The sequence below is a fragment of the Colletotrichum lupini genome, chromosome 3 (assembly GCF_023278565.1).
Source record: "Colletotrichum lupini chromosome 3, complete sequence".
Lineage (NCBI taxonomy): Eukaryota > Fungi > Ascomycota > Sordariomycetes > Glomerellales > Glomerellaceae > Colletotrichum > Colletotrichum lupini.
Window position 1 is genome coordinate 3,635,626 of NC_064676.1, and position 21,485 is coordinate 3,657,110.

General features: G+C 50.1%; 10 protein-coding genes across 10 annotated transcripts; 4 read left to right on the forward strand and 6 right to left on the reverse strand.

Moving 5' to 3' along the window:
• Positions 1–526: 526 nt before the first annotated feature.
• On the reverse strand, positions 527–3,014 carry CLUP02_05869 (5-methyltetrahydropteroyltriglutamate- homocysteine S-methyltransferase; the record flags this gene model as incomplete). Its single annotated transcript, XM_049284874.1, has 3 exons — positions 527–2,500; positions 2,609–2,710; positions 2,784–3,014. 3 exons carry the CDS (start codon positions 3,012–3,014, stop codon positions 527–529), a joined length of 2,307 nt encoding a protein of 768 aa, XP_049142017.1.
• Positions 3,015–5,255: 2,241 nt separating this feature from the next.
• On the forward strand, positions 5,256–6,921 carry CLUP02_05870 (uncharacterized protein; the record flags this gene model as incomplete). Its single annotated transcript, XM_049284875.1, has 8 exons — positions 5,256–5,311; positions 5,405–5,888; positions 5,955–6,101; positions 6,159–6,302; positions 6,375–6,447; positions 6,517–6,579; positions 6,637–6,669; positions 6,746–6,921. 8 exons carry the CDS (start codon positions 5,256–5,258, stop codon positions 6,919–6,921), a joined length of 1,176 nt encoding a protein of 391 aa, XP_049142018.1.
• Positions 6,922–6,969: 48 nt separating this feature from the next.
• CLUP02_05871 (uncharacterized protein) lies at positions 6,970–7,360 on the reverse strand (the record flags this gene model as incomplete). Its single annotated transcript, XM_049284876.1, has 2 exons — positions 6,970–7,129; positions 7,221–7,360. The coding sequence occupies 2 exons, from the start codon at positions 7,358–7,360 to the stop codon at positions 6,970–6,972; spliced, it is 300 nt and encodes a 99-aa protein (XP_049142019.1).
• Positions 7,361–7,561: 201 nt separating this feature from the next.
• Positions 7,562–8,639, forward strand: CLUP02_05872 (uncharacterized protein; the record flags this gene model as incomplete). The annotated part of the gene is made up of 2 exons (XM_049284877.1): positions 7,562–7,617; positions 7,676–8,639. 2 exons carry the CDS (start codon positions 7,562–7,564, stop codon positions 8,637–8,639), a joined length of 1,020 nt encoding a protein of 339 aa, XP_049142020.1.
• A 130-nt stretch (positions 8,640–8,769) lies between these two features.
• Positions 8,770–9,544, reverse strand: CLUP02_05873 (uncharacterized protein; the record flags this gene model as incomplete). The annotated part of the gene is made up of 2 exons (XM_049284878.1): positions 8,770–9,179; positions 9,322–9,544. 2 exons carry the CDS (start codon positions 9,542–9,544, stop codon positions 8,770–8,772), a joined length of 633 nt encoding a protein of 210 aa, XP_049142021.1.
• Positions 9,545–15,839: 6,295 nt separating this feature from the next.
• On the reverse strand, positions 15,840–16,158 carry CLUP02_05874 (uncharacterized protein; the record flags this gene model as incomplete). The annotated part of the gene is made up of 2 exons (XM_049284879.1): positions 15,840–15,865; positions 15,939–16,158. The coding sequence occupies 2 exons, from the start codon at positions 16,156–16,158 to the stop codon at positions 15,840–15,842; spliced, it is 246 nt and encodes an 81-aa protein (XP_049142022.1).
• Positions 16,159–16,201: 43 nt separating this feature from the next.
• Positions 16,202–16,753, forward strand: CLUP02_05875 (uncharacterized protein; the record flags this gene model as incomplete). The annotated part of the gene is made up of 2 exons (XM_049284880.1): positions 16,202–16,637; positions 16,701–16,753. 2 exons carry the CDS (start codon positions 16,202–16,204, stop codon positions 16,751–16,753), a joined length of 489 nt encoding a protein of 162 aa, XP_049142023.1.
• Positions 16,754–16,838: 85 nt separating this feature from the next.
• Positions 16,839–17,282, reverse strand: CLUP02_05876 (uncharacterized protein; the record flags this gene model as incomplete). The annotated part of the gene is made up of 2 exons (XM_049284881.1): positions 16,839–16,931; positions 17,010–17,282. The coding sequence occupies 2 exons, from the start codon at positions 17,280–17,282 to the stop codon at positions 16,839–16,841; spliced, it is 366 nt and encodes a 121-aa protein (XP_049142024.1).
• A 111-nt stretch (positions 17,283–17,393) lies between these two features.
• On the forward strand, positions 17,394–18,411 carry CLUP02_05877 (uncharacterized protein; the record flags this gene model as incomplete). The annotated part of the gene is made up of 5 exons (XM_049284882.1): positions 17,394–17,476; positions 17,542–17,660; positions 17,784–17,887; positions 17,940–18,096; positions 18,149–18,411. 5 exons carry the CDS (start codon positions 17,394–17,396, stop codon positions 18,409–18,411), a joined length of 726 nt encoding a protein of 241 aa, XP_049142025.1.
• A 927-nt stretch (positions 18,412–19,338) lies between these two features.
• CLUP02_05878 (uncharacterized protein) lies at positions 19,339–21,294 on the reverse strand (the record flags this gene model as incomplete). The annotated part of the gene is made up of 1 exon (XM_049284883.1): positions 19,339–21,294. One exon carries the CDS (start codon positions 21,292–21,294, stop codon positions 19,339–19,341), a length of 1,956 nt encoding a protein of 651 aa, XP_049142026.1.
• Positions 21,295–21,485: the final 191 nt, after the last annotated feature.

Here is a 21,485-nt window from a genome sequence, read left to right on the forward strand (position 1 = left end):
GGCACCCCAGGTCGCATCCGAATGCTTATGCCTGTAGGTAAAACCGACGTCCCTTGCTCATGTCACCCACCAACCGGTCAACGACCCCAAACTCTGTAGCACAGTGTTCATCCGTTGGAATGGCTTCAATTGTACCACATTCCTTCTGCTGTCTTACTCAATCACTAAATACGAGAGTGCGTTGCGACGAGACTAAGTGTTTGAACCTTGCAATTTCATGTATTCATGAACATACTACATTAGACCATGGCCCGTTAAGGGGCTCTTTGAGTCTATATCCGTTCAGGACCCATCCCTGAAAGCGGTATCTGTTGAATTCCTTACTTTTCCCTGAGTCCCAAACCCGCTTGCAAAACGCCGTGGAGATGTGTTGAAAAAAGAACGCCTATGTTGAATTTGCCCTAACCTTCCCCTGTTTTTCCGGTCATCCCCGCGGGTATTGCCACGTCATTGTCTGTTGAAAAGACTTATCGATCCCACCCAACACCTAAATCACACTCATGTACACCGCATCAATTGCCCAAACTTAGTTGGAGTACTTCTGGCGGAAGTACTTGGCAGCGTTGACCATGTTGACCAAAGCGGCCTTGGTCTCAGCCCACTGGCGGGTCTTCAGACCGCAGTCGGGGTTGATCCAGAGCTGCTCAGGGCGAAGACCGTTGTTAAGCATCTCCTCGATGCGGGTCTTGATCTCCTCCTCTGAGGGAACACGGGGGGAGTGGATGTCGTAGACACCAGGTCCGATGTGGCGGGGGTAGGCCTTGTCCTCGAAGACACGGAGGAGCTTGGCGTCAGACTTGCTGTTCTCGATGGACAGGACATCGGCATCCAGCGCGGCAATGGCGTGGAAGAAGTCCTGGAACTCGGAGTAGCAGAAGTGGGAGTGGATCTGGGTGGAGTCCTCGACACCGGCGGTTGACAGCTTGAAGGAGTCGACGGCCCACTTGAGGTAAGCCTCACGCTCGGAGCCGGTGCGGAGGGGAAGACCCTCACGGAGGGCGGGCTCATCGACCTGGATGACGTAGATGCCAGCGGCCTCGAGGTCGACAACCTCGTCGCGGAGAGCCAGAGCAAGCTGCTGGGCCTGAACGGACTGGTGAACGTCGTCACGGGGGAAAGACCAGCGCAAGCAGGTGATGGGGCCGGTAAGCATGCCCTTCATGGGGCGAGCAGAGTTGGCAGCAGCGTACTTGGACTCCTTGACGGTCATGGGCTCGTTGTTGCGGCGAGAGATATCACCGACAACGATGGGGGGACGGACGCAGCGAGAGCCGTAAGACTGAACCCAGGCGTGGGTGGTGAAGACGTAACCGTCCATGCGCTCACCGAAGTACTGAACCATGTCGTTACGCTCGGGCTCACCGTGGACGAGGACATCCAAGTCAAGCTCGTTCTGGATCTTGATGGTCTCCTCAATCTCCTTCTCGATGAACTTCTCGTACTCCTGGGCAGTGATCTCGCCCTTGGTGAACTTGTTGCGCTGGATACGGATCTCCTTGGTCTGGGGGAAAGAGCCGATGGTGGTGGTTGGGAAGAGGGGAAGCTTCAGGTGCTTACGCTGAGCCTCAATACGGGTAGGGAACTCAGACTTGCGGTTGTGCATGGCCTCAGTGACCTCAGACTGGCGCTTCTTGACGTTGGGATCGTTGGTGCGGGCAGAGGTGGCGCGGGACTGGATGTCCTTGGCGTTCTCATCGAGCTTGGCCTGGACAGAGGCAGCATCGGTGATGGCCTTGGCAATGGTGGCAACCTCAGAGGCCTTCTCGGAGGCGAAGGAGAACCAGCGGTAGACCTCCTCGGGGAGCTTCTTCTCGGAGGCAAGGGTGTGGGGGGTGTGGAGGAGGGAGCTGGAGGTGGAGACGATGACACGGTCCTCGCCGACCTTGGCGATGGCCTGCTTGACGGTGTCAATGGCACGCTGGAAGTTGGTCTTCCAGATGTTACGGCCGTCGACAACACCGGCAGAGAAGATCTGCTTGGGGCCGAGCTTCTCGAGAACGGGGCCGAGCTGCTCAGGGTTGCGGACAAGGTCGACGTGGAGACCGTAGACGTTGCTGATGGCGGGGAGAACATCGAAGTTGTGGACGATGTCACCGAAGTAGGTGGCCAGAACAAGGTTGGGGAGGCCAGCACCGACAAGCTGCTCGTAGGCGGGCTTGAAGGCGTCCTTGGACTTCTGGGGAAGGTCGTAGACCAGAATGGGCTCGTCAATCTGAACGGTTTCGGCACCGGCAGCCTTGAGCTGCTTCAGGAGCTCGACGTAGACGGGGACGAGCTTGTCGAGGAGGGAGATGGGGTCAACGGACTGGCCACGGTCGGGCTTGCCGAGGTGGAGGAAGGAGACGGGTCCGAGAAGGACGGGGCGGGTGGTGATGCCAGCGGCCTTGGCCTCGTTGAACTCGCGAACGGGCTTGGGGTCGGAAGCGAGCTTGAAGGTCTGGCCATCCTGAAGGGTAGGCTTAACGTAGTGGTAGTTGGAGTCAAACCACTTGACCATTTCCTGTTGATGGACCCATTAGCACATGGTCCAAGCTTTTTTGGATTTTTTTTCTGTGTCGGTTTTTGCCAACAGCTCAATTGTTTGAGCGGGGGCGGGGGCGGGGCTTACCAGAGAGGGAACGTCGATGCCATCCTTCTGGTGGCCACGGCCCATGGCGAAGTACTCGTCAATGGGCTCGAGCTTGGTCTCGGCATAACGGGGAGGGACAGCCTGTTTGTTTCGTAAGCTTGTGATTCTATGTGGTATTGGTCATGGATGGGGGTGGGGGGCGTGAGTCACGTACGTTGAAGAGCTGAATGTGGTCGAGGACGTGGTCGTAGTGAGCAAAGTCGTTGCTGGGGATGATGTCGACACCGGCATCCTTCTGAATCTGCCAGTGAGCAAGACGAAGTCTCTTGCCCTCGGCGAGGAGCTCATCGCGGGAGAGCTTGCCGCCCCAGTAGGCCTCGTTGGCCTTCTTGAGGTCACGGTTCACACCCATGCGGGGGAAACCAAGGACCGATGACTGAACCATCTTGAATGCTGTTGCTTGTCTGTGCAAAGTATTCAAATGTGACTGAAATGTGCGTTGTGTAAAATTACCTCGCCGACAAGAAGCAAGGTAAGGAAGAAAGAATTTGGAAGACAGGTCGGTTGAGGAGGGGAGGAGGAAGAAGGGAAGAGTGAAACGGATGGGAAGAAGGCGGAGGAGGGGTTAATAGAAGTAGTCGGACGGACAGGCGAGGAGGGTGAGAAAAAAAAAAAAAAAAACTCTACCAGGTAGGTGGCCGAGTCGGTCGGTGAATTGGGCGATTGCGTGCGAAGGTACGGCGGAAGATGAGGAGGGGAGCAACAGCACAGCAATGGAAGCTCAGTGGCTGGGGTGACGGGTCCCGGGTCCAGTCAATTGAGAGCGAAGTCGGCTTTGGATCTTCTGTTTCCCTTTGGTTCCCTTTGGGATTTCCCTTTTCCCTTTTCCCACCATACGGAGACCTTACGGAGACATAAGGTACATACACTACGGATACCCTACGATCAGCCATTGACCCGGTGATTTTGTCTCTATCTGCTTGATTTACGAATTTTCTGCTTATGCCTCTCCCTCGATTTCCTTCCTTCCTAAGTTCCTAAGCTCCTCCCTCCTCTTCCTAGTACGGTCAATGGTGGTATCATGGTCGTTCCTACCTACCCCTCCATTGCGTATGCCTGGTGCTTGCCCAGGAAAGAAAAAAAAATGAGGCGAGAATTCTTTTCCCACCATGGTCCCTTAGCGTTAAGGTGGGGTAGTTTTGGAAGGGAAGGAGGGGTTGTCGCAGATTGCCCTTGAGATACTGCCCTCTGACACGCCCTGAGAATGCAGCGTGGCGTGAAGCTGGAGACTCGATTGGGGAAAGGTCTTTGGACGCATCCACCCAAGCAAGAAACATTTCTGGGCTGCTGATGGCGGGGTACAACAATTGAACAATGTCACTACCCTACCGTGAGCTATCAGTAGCTATCGTTTTTAACTGGGAGTTCCCGGCGGAAACACACGAGCCACCCATTGTTCTCTGTTAGTGCCCCTCAGTTCCACACCTGAGAGGCAACGTACACAGTAAGATGGACCCGAGTTGTCACCGTCACTTTGCGTTGCGTTGAATGATTATCATCTTCTTCTGCCTTCCATTTTGCAAGCTGACGTGCCGTGCCTCCCTCGCTTGTTCACCCACTGCGTCGGTGTGCCTGAGGATAATGGCCCGAATGGTCTAGAATCTGAGACTACTGGCTGTACGTGCCTGTTGATGCATGACACGACAACTCCAACATTGCCTAAGGTAAGGTAGGCGCTTTAGGGCAGGGCAAAAGGCAACTTGAGATTGTCCATGTGCATGACAAGTTTGGCAAATGTGAGAATAGGTAGCAACCCAAAGTCAAAACAACAGACGGGAACCTGCGAGCAAAGGAAACTCAAGAAGGAGGGGCAGACGTTTCCCTATTGGCTGAATGCTACTTGAGTGCGGCAGGAACGCAGGGGACCTGCCTCGATATGGAAGGGCGGTGTGGGAAGTCGGGGAATGCACCTCCAGCCTGCGTGCCTGCCTATCTGTCGTGAGAAGTTGAGAATATTCGTAGGTACGTATAGGAATTCGAGCCTGAGGGAAAGAACGTTTTCTCATCTTCTTACCTTACAAGTGACGCCTTGGGCTTATCGTGCTCGATGCTGCCCGCGGCACGTGCGCGCTCGACGCTTTGCCTCAGGTACGAAAGTAATCCACTCGAGCTTGCCTGGTCCCATTTCTGTCGCTAGCTTCTCTTTTCATTCGCTCAATCCACCGCCTTACTGGAGCCGCCGCACCCTTTTTTCTTCCCCTTGCTTGAAGCTGCTTGTCGGAGACGTGCTAGGGTGACCTTACTCAAGCGTGTTGAGCTCTGCGCGCTTCAGGAACCTCCGCCTCGGATTCCATGGACATCCTCACCTCACCGTTGTTGACGACCCCTTCTTGACTCTCGCGGCTTCACTAGCTGCGCTGAGTTGTCACCTTGTCTTGCTCTGTTGAGAAACTGATGCAGGTTGCATTCCTGAGTTGTCTGCTTCTGTCAATCAATGTCTCACCCTCACGCGTCAATTGTCTCCCTCGATTGGACGAGCCTTTCCTCCTTCAACTGAGGCCATGACGGCAATTGCAGGTCAAACGTCGAGACCGCCTCGAAGCCGTTCTAGCTCTCTCATTGTTTCTTTTTCCTCGACAACGGTAGCCAATAGTGAATCAGCCGCCACTCGTCACCGCTTCTTATAATGGCCTCCCTCGATGCACCAAGATTCAAGACAGACTATGCCAGTCTGGACCAACAGTCATGTCGCTCGCTTGATAGTCGTGGAAGCAGTTGAAGCTTCCGACGTCGACTCTTTCGTGATCACCAACACTGCTCATCCGCTAACATCAGAGCGGCGTGGGGCCTTCACACGGCCGCCATAAACGCATTTTTCGATTCTGGGGCAGTCCGCAATGGCGTGATCGGCGGCAAAAAAAGATCCAGGATCCCGTCAGTCAGTCTGGGACCTCTGGGTGACTGGCACGAATGGCACCGACTGCCAACTGGGTCTACGGCCTGCCTCTACATACACAGTAGACTCTTTTCACTGGAGCAGGTTGGAGCACACTGGAGTAGGAGACTGGAAGCATGGAGCACGCAGAAAAATCCGCGCAAAACCTTCCCAGCAAACAACCCTGGCTCCCGGTTCTTCCTCTTGTTACGGGTCGGGGTCTCATTCTCGAATCTCGAGTTCTCAAACCCCTACCGCCAACCCCACCTCTCCATACCCGTACATCGGAGCCAGCACGCGCCGATATTGCAGGTTGAGAATGACCGGGCTTTTCAATGGGCACCGCCTCCAACGCTGCCGCCCGGCCCGGCCACAATATGCCCTGTGCTCGACCAAGCAAGCCTCCTTGGCCCCCTTACCAAGGGCAGCGGGCTCAAGGAGACTTTTTAGACTCTTTTTCGCGGGTCGCCTAGCGTCGAATCCGGCCGAGACCCAGTTTCAAGTCTCCGACTCTGCACCTCGTATTATACGGGCCTTCACTTTTTCCATAACCTCTTCCAGACTCTCAACTCCACGACTGAAACCAAACGTCCCATGGTAGCGATATAGGTGCCCGGACCTTAGCATCCCGTCTTTCTCCTCCATGAGCAGCAGGATTTTCCCGCCCGCGTTGCACTGCCTCGACGATCCAAGCAGCATCAGACGGACACTTGGGTCTTGGAATGCAACAACGCGGCGGCGCAGTCATCTTTTGATTCCTCGGGCTTGGAATGCCGTCAATGCCAGCTACGAGAGCTAGTGCTTTAGAGCATTGAAGTGTCCCCCTCCGCAATGACGCTGGCTGGCGATGCCTTCAGCCATGATCACTAGCCGAGTTCAACAGGTTTAGGCAATCGCGATGAGCCTGCCAGAGCGAGTATTCCCCGCGCGACAGTCCGGGATAGTGGGTGGCACCGAAACATGATCCTTCTTGTGGGCTTGTCTAGCTTGTTTACTGGCCACAACTGACAAGGAAACGACGATTCAAGACGCCTCATGTTTTCATCCGACACAAGACGCTCATCCCAAGGCATCAGTTGAACTGCCTTTTTTTGCCGTGTATATAAAAAAAGGACGACGCCACCAAAAATAGGAGATCAAGAAACCATCGTTGCACTGTCTGAGGGTAGATTGAGAGATTATCGAGCACCTTGACTTACCAAAAAAATCTCGCCAAACCTTTGATTGCAACTCCGAGCCAGGTGGGAGCAGGAGATCGCCTGCACAGACGAGACAGTTCATGACAGGGCTCGGCGGGAACGTCAAGAACTGCATCCAAGCACCGCACCCCGGTCCTATATCAGCCACGGCTAAGATGCCCCAAGCTTCCGCTACAGCCGTGTCCCACGAGAACACAGCCAACAACCCTGTCGCCTGAGGCAGTTGAGGGAGCACTTCGCGCGGCACGACTCCCACACCAATGCACTCAGTGCGTTTGACAATGACGTTTGAAACCAACACCCCTACCATCCCAAGCAGCATCATCTCGTCTTTGACGTGAATCGCTGCCCCATATCAGCGTTCTGTTAAGCTGAGGATGCAGCAAGAGTCCCAGCAACTCCCGGCAAGCCCCAGCAAAGCCCCGGCTGAGCACCAAGCCAGCCACACCCTTATACCCTCCTTTCTGAAACTGGCTTAACATCGATTATCACGTATAAGCTTATTCATACACTGCACTTGGCAGACGACACAGGGGCCATGGTGTTAGGGAAGCTCGTGTGTGACCGTGTAGTTCCCCATATCTGCGGCGCCTCTACCCTGCCAAAGTTGCATCCAGACTTGGAGCAATTGATAATGAAGAGCGTCCTCAGATCCATCTAGGACTAGTTCTGGTGTGCTCTCTCTTTTCTCTTCTCAAGCTCTCTGGGAGAGTGAAAGTAACAAACGAAGTCAACGGCCTTTCATTATTCGTGTGCTCTGGGTTTTCTGGATTCTTCAAATTCTTTAGTACTTTCATCTACTTTACTTTCTCATCCAGAGCTGGCTCTTACACCAAGTGCTGGAACACTATCTTCACAATGGCACCCATGACTAGACCACAGGGCATCTTCCACAGACCATCAGCGTCTAATATGTACGTCTCCTGCAATACGTCAATGTCCCTCAACCTGATCTAATCTTCTCTTTCACAGATCATCACACGAAGATGATAACCTAGCGCGCGTATTCGTCGGTCGAGGCGAGAAGATGAAGGAGTTCCGTATCAACAAGCAGAAGCTCAGCAACGCTGCCCCTTTCTTCGAGGATCAGCTGGACGCTACACCAGCCGGCGTCAAGGTGACGCCGAACCAGACACCAGTGCCGGTATGGTTACCGCAACAAAAGTCGACTATCCGCCTTCCCAACGAATCCGCCTCCATGTTCGAGCTCTTCGTAGTATGGCTGCATCAAAGAGATGGCTTCCGCAGACACCTCGACGAGATGATCACTCTCGTCAGTGATGCCCCTGGCGTACCGTGCCAACGACTTCACTGGGCTCTGGTTCGCCTTCACATCTTCGCTGCTCGGCTCGATCTGCATCACCTGCAAGACCTTGCGATTGATGCCTTGCAAGACATCTACCTCCGCTGCGACTGGGATGTCACACCTCGCTTCGTCCAATACGTCTACGGCCAGTGCGATGCCGAGTCTTCGATGCGAATTCGGAGGTGGACCGTAGCGATGGTGGCCTGGTCCGTTGCTGGAGGTTCGTCATCGATCGTGAAGGACGATGGCGGGCTCGAAAGGTTTCAGGAAATGTTTGAGCGCTTCCCCGACTTCGCAACCGAGTTCACCTCGCACCTGCGCAAGATGAAGTCGAGCAAGCTGGACACACGCATCAAGAACCCTCAACTGCGCATCCCGGCTAACAAGCTTCGTAACGAAGAGCGCCAGTTCGGTTTCCGGCAATGTTCGTTCCACAGCCATCGGGCTGCCGTCGGCGAGCGTAGATGTCCTCACACCACGGCCAGCAGGGAGCTGGATAACTTTCTACTTGTGCCGTTGGTGATGGAGGTCGCCCCAGAACCAAGCCGTGGCCATTCCCGTCGCGACATGCGGATGCCACAACCACCTTTCCGCCGAGAACGGATGCCTTACACCGCACAGGTGTTTTAGAGGGACTGTGAACATCGCCAACCTCCACGGGTGGAGGGTGCCCGTCTAATTCGGCGGAAAACCAAACTTATCAAGACACACACCAAAATTCTAATTCTTCAACTCGTCATTCGAAATCACCTCTTCCTCCTCACAGGTCCTCGGACTCGGTCCTTCTAGGGACCGGGCATCCATGAGCCATAAAGACACCAAAGCCGTCTTTCGGCTTCGATGCCTGACGGAAAGCGACGCGACTGCGTCCCGCGTCGGCAAGCTCGAAAACGAAACTACCGCTGCCGTCGCACTGGCCGAGGTCGATGGACTGCGTTCCAGGCTTGACCAGGACGGTGCCCAGAAGATTCTGCTTCTGTCGTATGGAATCGTCCCCTTCGTAGCTGGGGACGCGGAAGACGCGCATCGTGGTGGCGCCCTCGCGCTGGATCAGCTCCCAGCTCTCCGAGTCCTCGGGCATGGTGAAGAGGAGGCGGCACTCTGTCGATTCCTGTTGTCCCTGGACGCCGCCAAAGGTGACGAGTTGTGCGACTCTGTTCGCCTTGTTTCCTATGAAAGAGAACCGTTTGAGTACATTCATTCATTCATTCAGAATCTCCTATGTCAGGGAAACTATACACCAGAGAGGCATAGTTGCCAACCCAAAAAAGACAAGAAATTTCAAAAAAGCACAAAAAAAAAAAAGTCCTACCTGACGCGTCAATATCTTGGTTGACGTAGAAAAAGGCGGACGGATCCTCCTGTTCGAAGGGTTGATCTTGCAAAAGCCAGGTCAAGGAGGTCGGGGCATCGACGCGCGCGCATTCCGTCATTGCGTCGTGCTGTTGCTGTTTGCCGAAGAAGCTCGCTCTGCCGAACGCGGTTCCGGAGAGGGAGAGGACGAGCATGGAGACGATGATGCTGGGACGAGCCATATTTTTTGAATGTACATATTCAACTACCCAGTAGGGGGGGGGATGAATATCCTGGATTACTTTTTTCCAAATAAAAAGAAGACACTAGATGTCTTTTTGCTGGACTTTTTTTTCTTTCGATTCCCTATTTTAAGCTGTGACTGTTTCCGACGAGCCGGTAATAAAAAGTTAAGCCGGTGTACCGAGTAGGTGAGAGTGTGTCGGTTGGTTGGATGATCGGCGGTGATCTGAAGAAGGGATCCAGGTTATCCGTGGAGGTGGGATGTAAGTCGAGCACACACTATCCGAGCACCAGTGGAAACACACCCGTCGTCGTCGTTATGTCGTGTTATGGAAGGGAGCACAAGAGCAGTTCAAGAGGATGACGAGAAGGATAAGAATAAAGCCGAGATCCAGGTTCAAGAGGGCGGGAGGAAGGGGAAGGAGGGGAACGGGTGGTGCGGTCTGACACGATATTATACTCTGGACGTACCCGATCCCGACTTTGACTTTTGTGCTCTGATCTGGGTTAGGTACCATGTAGGCAGCCGGGCGTTCTTGGTGGTGGTGGTGGTGGTGGTGTGGTACAGGGGTTAGTTAGAAAGGGAAGCTTCTTGGTGCTGCTCAGAACCCTCTGGTTGCAAAAAAAAAGCTTGGTCTCGCTCTTGTTTTTCTGCTTGTCCGGGTCATCAGACCTCTGAGGTACGAAGTACTCCGTACACACTGGACTCTACGGTGTTTAAAGTGTCAAAGTTAGCGAGGTATTATACGTTTCTCTTCCCCCTTCCCCCCCCCCATTCCCGAGCGGGCTTGTGACACCCGGGTCTGGCGCCGCTTTGGGCTTCTCTTTGGTTTGCGTTTTGGTGCTTTCCCCCGCGACGGCGCTGACGCTGATAGAGCGAGTTTTAGCGACTTTGCTTTCGATTGGGTTTCTGTCTCTTGTATCCGCGTGTCTGTCTCCTTTGCTGTGTATCCCCCTGTATTGGTTCCCGTACCTCCCAGGCGCAAGCTCAGGTTCCACCGTCCGTCATCAGCATCCCTTGCAGTTTTCCCCCCTCCCTTCCCCCCGATGACCCCCCTCCTTTCTTATTTTCTTTCTGTAAGGTACGTAAGGGGCGATGATGCAGATGATGATGGGGTTACTGAATACCTAGTGAATTCCCCCCCGTTCCCGGAACATGTGTGTTCGATATCCCTTACCTAGGTAGGAAAGAAACGAACGAGGCGTGGTTCGGTTCGTGCCAAAGGGGGGGGGGGGGGGGGGGGGGGGGAAAGGCAAGGGGGAAAAAGGGAATTGGGGGAGCCTTTTGCGGGACAAAATGAAAAAAGTGCAGGGCGCGGGGGGGAGGGGGGGGGGGGGGTGGGGGAGGGGGGGGGGGGGGGGGGGGACGGGGCGAAGAGCCAAGGGGAAAAAGTGACATTGGACTGACCTTATTGCGGTACAATGTCAGAATGTTAAGGCCCGGCGAGCAAGGGGGTGCCCGGGGGAGTCGGGGGACGGAGAGGCGCGGGTGCACAGCTTTTTAGGCAGACGACACTTTTTGTTTTAGTGCGGTGTAAGGCAGACCTTTGGATCGAGAGGTATTACCTAGGTATTAGCCCGCGATTGTTACCTGCCGGGATTGGAGCTGTACGGATAGAGTGGTTTCTTCGGATTCACGCCCAGCTTGCTCGGCGCTGGCCGATTCCAGTTTCTTGTTCTCGATTTCCTGTTTAGGACAAGGTTTTTTGGCTCGTTCGGACCGCGGGTTGTGTCAAGTTCGTGGAAGGTTCGTGGTATTACTGCCAGTGTTTGGTTTGGTTTTGGTTTTGGTTTTGGTTTTGGTTTTGGTTTTACACCGGTGGGACTATGAAATGTCTCTGACAGACATTGGACGACTTTGTATTCGATTTAGGAACTTTAATACACATCGGTCGTCGTACCGGAAGAGATAAATCTGTCGGCGGATGCGGTGGTGCATTTATGGGTACCTTGAATCACCCCCGGATGAAGGCAACATTATCAGGCAAGGGACGACCAAAAAGCTAGGCTGACTGACGATCGAAGGAGAAAGCAGCACGAGAGGAACACAGGAAGGGCGAGGATATTCTGCCAGCAGCTCCCGCTATTCTGCCACTAAGTATAGCTGCGGCCGCTACACGACCGCCGGTCTTAGGTATATACATAAGCTAGGCTCTACGTAGTTAATATTTAAATAAATTAAACTAATTAGAGGCCGTTAATTAACTTATAATTGATTAAATTATCTTAATAAAAAGTATAGTAATTAACGAATTAGCTTAATTCGATATAATTAATAAAGTAGCTTAATTAACTACTTAATTAACTACTTAATTAATTATTAATTACTTTATATAACTTATAGCCCGTAATTTAATAACTTCTTTTACTTTAGCCTCGTACTCTATTTTAACCTCGTACTTATTAATAAGTCTATTTATTTTACTTTTTATTATAAGATTAATATTATAAATATAATCCTTATTAACTAGATTTTATAATATATTTAATTATATAAGATTACTAATTAATTAAGATTATAACTTTATAAATAGTAATAACTAAAGAGCCCTTATAAAATTAATTATATTATTATTAACTACGTTAATTATTTTATTAATAATAGCCCGCTAGTACCTCTATTATATTTTTATATTAAGCTTATATATATTAAAATCGTATATAATCTTAAGGCCTCGTTAAATAAAAATAGCCCTACTTAGTACTAAAAGTATTATTAATAATAGTAGTGCTAATACGAGTATTATTTTTACGTATTTAGTAGCTTCTTTATATTTAAATATAAAGGGCTCTTATTTAAAAGAGGTATTTTAATTAATAATTAGCTTTTTTAACTTACTTATTATAATTATTATAATACCTATTATAGAGCCCTATAAGTAACCCTTATCTCGGATTTATAAAAAATTAAATAAAAAAATAGAAATACTATTATTAATAATAAGCTCTAAGCGTTACTAAAACTAATATAAATAGATCTCTTTTAGTAATATTAAAGTACCGTCCTTAATATATTATTAAAAAACGTAATAATAAAATAGCTTATAAGTAGTTCGAATTAAGTAATATACGCACTTTTTTAATAGCTTTTTTAATAAACCTAAATTTAGCTATCTATTTAATATACTAAGTTCTTATAAAAGTTATTTAAAGGTATTATAATATATATATAAATATACTTTTTTTAAAAATAATCTTATAATAATACTTAATACTTTAGCTTAATAATAGGTTTAGTAAGCGTTAATTATAATTACTTAACTTATTTAAAAAATAACCAATTTATTAAATACGGCTTTAAAGTCGCCCGTATAGTAATAAACTCGTATTTTAATACTCGTATATAAAGATTTAATAATTAACGTAGTTAAGTAACCGAAATACTTAATTTAGTTAACTTAAATAAGTACGAGTTTCTTATATTACGGCTTAAGCTAAGTATTAATAATATAATTAATTACTATTATAAAGTACTTAGTAATTTAAAATTTAAATAATTAGTTATAATATATAGTTATTAATTAGCTATAGAGAAGATTACTTTAATTTATAAAAAATTATTAAAAGTAAGGGTTATATATAACTACGCTAATCTCGTCCTTCGTAACTAGGCTAAAGTAATACTAAGTCTAGGCTAATATATTAAAGTTAATATATTAATAATAAAGTACGTATAATACTACTTTTAATTAAGTATTATTATTAAGGGTATTAAGTAAAGTAATCTTACGATCCGTATACGTAACTTATAAAAAAGGAATTTTATAAGCCTAGAGTAATATTAATAACTAGTTAATAACCTAATTATAGTTAGCTTCCTTCTTATTAAATAAAAAATAGCTCGTAATTTAAAAAGCATAACTATTATTAATTATTTTATAAATATTAAATAATAGTATATTAAATCGGTTAGTTTTATATATAAAATCTATTAATAGAATATCTAAATATTATTAAAATAAAAAAATCGTAATAATAAGTACGATAAATAAGCTCGTAATATAGCCCGCGTCGTTATATTAAAAGTAGTATTAGTACTTCGTTAAATCGCATAATTAATTAAATAACTACTTAATAGGGGTCCTACTACTTAATTTATTACAATAGTAAGTAGTTAATATATTAAGTATATTATAGGTAATAATATTACTATAATTACTACTTTTTAATTATAAGCTTAAAAAGATTTAAATAAGTTAAATACCCTTATTTTATTAATTAATAATTTAGTCCTTTTTATTATATAATAGCGCGTAATAATAATCTATAAAAGCGTTAGTATTATTAAATAAGTAGTTATAATAATTATAAAAGTTATTAATAACGGGATAAAAAAGCTAATTACTATTTAAAAAGCTAATAGCGATTTATTAATAATAGTTTATAAACGAGGTTAAGGACTTATAATACTTATTTAAATAAGTTAATTTTATAAAATATTACTATTTTTAATTATAACGCGGGCTATAAGTATAATAATAAATAATAATAATTAATACTTTAATAAAGGGCTTATATTAAATAATTCGGACTACGAAGCTAGCTTTATAAATAGCCTTATTAAGTACTACTCTAGTTTTAAATAAGCTAAAAAAGCGCTAGTTATAAAATAAGTAGTCGTATTTTATATAATTATAATTATTATAATTAATAGTATATTAATAAATAAAGGGATCGTTAACTTCGTAATTATTCTCTTCTTATAGTATATTAACGTTAAGAATAGCTTTAATTAATAGTAGTAGTAACGGCGAGGTTAATAAAGTAGTAGTTATAAGTAGGTAGGTAGGTAAGTAAGTAGGTGGGTATAGGCAGCTGGGCTCCGTGGTCGGAGGTAGGGCCTGCCGCAGCCACACTTGGTGGCAGAATAGCGGGAGCTGCTGGCAGAATATCCTCGCCCCACAGGAATTAGGAAGACGCAGAGAGAGGCTCAGCCCTGGAGCCATTCCGAGCCAAGAAAATCGTCTTCTTGTTCCTTTTGCACAGCGAAAGCTCCAGGGCCCCCCATCAGCCCCTAATCCCAGCTTCGACGCGTGCAGACAAGGGCAGAGCCTGAATTTGAATTAAGGTGCCAAATTAGGGTAGCTCGTGGGATATCTCTTCTTGGGGAGAGAGTCTTGGCTTTCGGCGGATCAATACCGTCATGACGGATCCTACCCGTCCTCCCTGCCCCTACGTTCGTTTCCCTTTTGTGTTTCCCTCGGGACTGGGTGACTGTCAGCGCAGGGTTCTGGCTTGAATGCGCGGACGGCGCACTTACACGCGCGCGCGCGCCGGGCTGCGCGCACGCGACAGACCCGAGCTGTAGGTTGGATGAACCCACACGTCTTCCCATCCTCCTGGGGTCGGGGATCTTGGGTGCGCCCATCCTCTTGAGCACTCGACAAGGGCTACAGACGTGTTGATGCATGAACCATTTACGAATTTATCGGGGGAAGCTTCACAGAGTCAATCGAATTATCAAAGACTGGAAGACGCATCGCAACGTCTCGCAGATCAGTCGGCTCCTCACGCAGTAAGCACTTTGACGAACGGAGAAGATGCGCCTGCGCTAGTCCCCTATCTCCGTCTGCCGTCTGCGTACATTGACCCCGCCGGGCCCTTCGCGTCTCTCCTCTCTCATCCCCCATCGTCCTCCGCCGGCGCAGAGGCTTTCCGTCCGGACGAAGATAGGACCGCCCAAGTTGGGACCTTACGTCGCGTGCCGTATGGATTCACCTTATTCTGCGAAATTGCCTGGATCTGAACGGACGCTGGTTCGCTTGCAAACGCAGAGTCCCCTTACCTAGCTGAAAAGGCCCTATTAGTATCCATCCGTAGAAAGAGGTCTTCCCCAACTTTTTTGGGAGGCCTTTTTCGGGCATTGGGAAATGAGCTTTTCGTTGGCCTTATGGGGCTAGACGGTGGGCATTTCTCAGTGGTAAATACGAGCATAGCGTGCGAAAGTAGGGACGATCTTTCTTCTTCACTTCTTTAGCCCTTGGAGTTAGGGTAGTTTACGCGGGATGGCGGATTCCTTCATTCCATGTCAGAGTGGACAGGCAGAGAGAGTTGTGGAACTCCCCGAGCTAAAATAGCACGGAGATCATTTTATCTTCGTATTCCCTGGACCTGAAGCCCCCCCGTCTCTCTTCCGGCCCATGTCCCAATTATGCCCCTCGTCTGAAGGCGGGTATTCTTAAGAACTGGGTGTTTTTTCCCAAAGGTCGTGAGATTTTGGGTGCAAGAATGTTTGACGCCGCGATGTTTACGACGGGATATCTTGGAGGCTAGGTTACCTCATCGGCCAGCATTCTATGGAACCAGCGCATGCGCAAGTGCTAGGGAGCGTTTGCGCCTGAGTGGTTCGGAATGTATGCCCCGCCAGTCTAACGTCCTGTTTTCAAGCGCAACTCTTCCATTCCGGAGCAGGCCTCGGATAATGCGAGTCTTTGGATTGGATGAAGGAAGAGCAAGTAGCAGACAGACCAGACAGATGCGCGACGGAACATAGTCTCGGAACGCCAATGACATCTTTCTCTTCGCCCGACTGCTGCGCCGAGCCGCGACTCGATCCAAACCCAGGGAGATCCGTCAGGTAGCAACAGGGGATCGGAAGAGAGACAAAGTCCATTGTTGCCGGTATGAACGCACTGCATACCTAGTCACCGGCCGATATGTCCGTCTTCCGTTCCCCAATCCTCTGCCTCCTGGAGTGGTCCACGCCGCCGCCGTCAGCAGCACCAGAGCCGGGCGTACCACTTGGGGGACAACGTTGCTGGGCCTCTCCGGTGGCATCCGGGGAGTGGAGTCAAGAAAAGGACTTGAGCATGGAAAGTGTGATTTGGAGAAGCGGCGCAGTCTCTTGCAAGAGATCCGCTTGGCTGCGGCCGGGACATTGTGACGCTGGCACCGATCGAGAGAGACAGACGGCATGTAAACCCGCCCGACGAAAGCATCTTTGGGGATCCGATAAGCAATGCAACGACCTGCCCTGTCAGAATTTAGCAAGAAGAGTAGAAATCATGCAGCTCTCGGTTAGTCTCACGCGTGCGGCTAGTTGGCTGGGTACATCGAACCATGACACTAAAGCTCTGCAGATCTCGACACCATGTGCCAATGCAAAGTCTGGGGAAAGAGGAAGAGCTCTAGCGCGCTCTCTGACCATCTCTCAAGACCAGGCAGCACGTAATAATCACATCCTTGACTTGATCGTGGCGGCCAAGTGACCAAATGGACAGATCGAGCAAACACAACTTAAAGCAACTGGGGCCAAAAGAAGCAAGCCGTGCTCTGAGAAAAGCATGCCATCGCTCATTTACACATTTCACGAGCGAGGATCGAGTCCGTCGCCGGTGCGTATGAGCTAGCGCCCGAGACGGTGCGTTTCTTCTTGTTCCCCCGGAGCTGCCAATGCCAGCCTGGCGGACCTGTCGGTCTCGAAGCTTAAAAGCCTATGAGAGGGGGGGGGGGGAACCCCATCACCGACGCCATTTCCCATTGTAGACGTTTGTCAGGCGTGTTTGGACGCGCGCGCGCGCGGGGGGCACTGCAGATAGATACCTTGAAGCTCTTAAAAGGAGTAGCAAAATGTCGGAGGGTACTTGGGCCGTCAGGACCATTTGGGACCCGAGCCTCGGACGCCGGGGCGCTCGCGTGGTCCGGATCGTTCGGGTCCCGTGTTGTCAGCGCAGGCGGTGTATTCCTTTCCACGCGGTACACTCGCGACCTCTGAAAGTAGTGGTTCAAATTCTTCATCTTCCATAGACTGCGGCCATGTTAATAGTGAGCAGCGATATCATTACATGAGTATTTCCATAGCGCACTCCCTCGTTCCTACGAAATCCCTCCAGCCCAGGATTGTACGCAATGAAACCAAGGGCCTTATTGAAGCAAGCCGAGACGAAGGGGGAGGAGGCCTTTGGAGGCAGCCACGCAGCTAGCCCGAACACGTGGAGGAGCTATAGGAACGGCCCTTTCAGAGTTTGGCGACATTCCAACAACTTTCCTCCACGAGGGAAGGGGAAGACACTACTTTTTCCCAATGCGAAAGCGAAGGCGATGAGATGATTGCCACCAGATTTTCCGCGACCAACGCGCGCTTTCTGCAAGGCATAGCCTCGAAAAACCCCAAAGGTAAGAGAGACTCGTTGAAAAGTATCGAAGGAAAATAAAGGGTCGCCGGAGATCCGAATGCGTTCGTTTCCCTTTCACATTCCCCGGGACATCGGGACGCCGGGACATGCCTAAAGCACGCAGGGGACCGGGCAGCTCTCACGATGAACCATTGGGGAATTCCAGCACGGGACACCCGGCCGAGACGCAGTGAAGCAAGCACCTTCTCCTTTGCAAGATTTGCCACGGTCAATTCCCGACGTTGAAGGAACGCAAATGACCGTCCTCTTCCTCGTGTAGAACCACACCGTTTCTCAATCCGCATTCCTCAACCGACCATCGAAATCTCACAAGAATCCGATATCAAATTTCATGTACAGCTCCCAATTCGCGTCCCAATATCAAATCTCCTCCATTCGAGTGAGTGCCTCTCACGATACCTTCGGAAATCGGCTCAGTATGTATCATCAAGCCCCCCTAAAACGAAACATCGGCATCTCATCACCGAGCACCCGCACCATATCCCGTACCTCAATCCGAACGCACATTCCCCGACTCACGCATGCTCCAGGTACCGCCCAGACACGAACGGCACGTGAATCTCGGCTGGATAATTCGGCCCCGAGAGGCATTCCCGAAACTTTGGCCAAAATCCTTCCACCCCGCCAGTCATGATGTCCGTCTCCTCTCACCAACAAACCTCCTCATCAAATTGCAAGGCGACAGACACCATTCCGTCCATCGCTTGTCTCCCTCCTCCCTCTACTTCTGAACTCATTCTCTACTGTCTTCAAATCACAAGGTATAGAGGCCAAGAATATCTCCACCTTCCAGTCCTTCAGACAGCCAAACAGCGCAATGGACTTCTTACGGATCCAACATTGCGTTCGTCAAAATGTCTGGCTGCTTTCAGTCACTCCAGGGGCGTCGCCCACTTCACGTAGCGTCAATCCATCACTCCTCTGGCGTCTTGGCTCGAGGTGAGGGGCAAGACATCTCGTATTTCCCCCGCATAGAGTCAGTTTCGAAAACGTCTCCATGTCGTATAGGAAGCTATTCGAGATCATGAGTCAAAGATACCCCAAAGCAAGGCAGCTTCGGTAAGAACTCGCGTCACCTGACGTCAGACACAATACTTTGGAAAGAGAGTAATGCCTCACATCCATTTGTCTAGAAACGACTGTTTTGTCTTCCTCTTCACCGAGCTTTTTTTTTTTATTACTTTTCTGTTCCAATTGAATGCCTCATCTTCGAGGTGAGCTTCTCACCCAAGCAACGCCCCGGAACCCCATACGAGACCCGGTCGTCGATACGTACATAAAATATCCGACGTCCTTGCCGAATGTCGTTTCATCATGTCCATCGTCAATAAGAAGCCGTGCTGCGGAGAACCGACAGCTGTGAACAAAGACAAAGGAGATGTCATCCACATCGCAAACCATCTCAAGTAAAGTGGCCATTAAGTAGTCCTCCAAGCCAGGAAGGGTATCTTCCTCTCGATATGTGAAGCAAATGTGTCCGTAAGAAGTGAAGTAAGGAAATATCGGGGCCATCATCAAAGCGTGCTGTCGTCTATGTACCAGTCGAAGGATATGTCCTTGCAGGAGTATCTCCACAGGGGTATCGAGCAGATAACTCGCATGGACTCATAAGTCGTGAGAGTAACGGGCGTAGCAACATGTACAAAGAAAATGTTTCACTAGAAAGGTGATTCAGACCGGCGGCGATTGCTGTCTCGGCGTCTAAAGTTGCGAAGGCGTTCGTCAATGTAAGCCAAGCGGTCAGCCAGCTTACGAGGAGGAGCAGAGCCACCATCCCCGCTGGCTTGTTGCTGGATCGTAGCAAACGGGCGAATAGTGTCATGATCAAACTCTTCTGGCTGTGTGAAACGATTCGGGAAAGAAAAGCTAGTCTTGGTTCCAGGGAACGGTGATCCGAGCCTCGCAGGAGGTGCGGTTGGCGCAGCCAAAAAGGGATCAGGCAGGTTGGGAAGCCTGGACGCAGGTATCTGCATTGGGGCTGTGAAGAGCCCACTGAGACTTGTACGAGGTACAAAAAGGTCGTCGTGTGAGTTCCTATCCGTGGAACTAAATTCGACTTCTGGTTTAACCGGTGTCTTGGGTAGGGTCTCAGAAGGCATCGGCTCAGTCCAGAGGTCGGAAACAAGACTAGGTCGTTTGGTCTTGCGCGGTTCATGAGATGCTTGTCTGGGTCGTCCAACTCGCTTTTGCGTGTTCGATCGACTTCTGGTCAGACGCGCCGGCGACTGCAACGTGCGCCTGTGGCCAAGACTTTGGTTCTGTCTTTGAGGTACTGAAGAGACAGCAGCAGCCAGCGCACCAGTTGAGCTGGGCCCGTAGCTGTTGGCCATGAAAGGTGTCCCCAGTCGTGGGCGGTCTTCGAGAGGAGCATCCACCTTAGAAAACTCCATGGGGAATAGTGGGAACGGCTCAGTCATTGATTCTTGAGCAGGAGGTTCGGGTTCCGACTTGGTAAGTTGCGCCAGAGGACCCAGTGGTTGCATGGCTTCTGAAGTGCTCAGAGTAAGCGACATGGACATATCGTGAGCTGAGAAGACGGACGGGGACCGGGCCGGTGTGGATCTTCGGTTCCAGAAACGCGCCGCCGTTCTGCCGAAAGGTGTCGGGCTGTTGGCGAGAAACTTGCTGGTGCGGGCCGATGATGAAGCGGCTTTGAGCTTGCACAAATCTCTCAAGTGAGCTCGGGTGGAAGCGCAAGTGTGCGGCCACTGGAGAAAGGTGCAGGTCTCGATAGTAGGAGTGCTGCTTCCGCTCTTGGGGTTGAGAGACTTTCTTCCACCCTTGGGACCTCTCCAGCTTCGCTTCGCTTCCCTCGCAACGCGAAGACAAACCCCGTGAGGCGGCACGCCACTTTTAGCGGTACGGAACGGCGTGACCTTGGGGTCCTGTAAATAAGTAAGGTAGGTAGCCCAGAGGTGGTCACTCATTGCCTTCGTCCACGGGGCCTTTCTCCTCTTTGCCTTTGGTTTGGATGAGGATGAGGGTTCGGTAGGTTCTTCAACTGCGTCGAAGAATGAGTGTTTGACGTGATCCGACGCGTCAGTCTCTGGGCTGATGCACTGCAGGTCTTCTGATGCTAGGGAGAAGCGACTGAAGAGGGAAGCGCTGGTTTGCGTGGACCGTGCGGTAGATGGCCGGCTGGACTCGCACTCCGGGGTAGACTCGCCGCTACTGAAGGCAGAGTCGATGGACCAGTTGGGATACCGTCTAGGGGATAGTGAGGGAGCGGCGCCAGGTGCTGGCGTCTTGGGTGGAGAAAAACGCCTTCCGCGAAGTTTATGTAAGGCGAGCTCGTTCAAGTCATTGAGATTGTGAATAACCGGGTACGTCATGCTGGAAAATCGTGTTTGCGTGTCCGGACCAGCCGACTCGGGCTCTTCGATGCTGGGAATCGGAACGTCGGCGGCAGCAACTGACGCGAGGAAGTGCGTCGTTGGAGCGTTCAAGTTGGATGCGACGCGCCTTTTCAGTCTCAATCGCGGACGCGGCGGCGATGGAGGCTGAAGCTCCTCGTCCATAGCGGAAGGCTCCGGTGTTTTGGGGTTTTGCTGATCCGGGTCATGGAAACGAAAGCCTTTGGGCAGCGTCGCCGCTCCGGAATGTTGAGCGTTCATGTTGGCGGAGTTAAGGAGGCGAGGAATGTCGCGACCTCTTGGAAAAATGCTAGCGGCAGGTAGGCTTCGCGATTTCTAAGCCGTTTGGTGAACGTCTCTCCGAGAACAAAGGCGACGTGGTCCTCCGATTGTTCTTGTGGCGGCAGATTTGAGACAAAGTGGTATTTGAGCGCGTGGTAACGTCCCTGAGC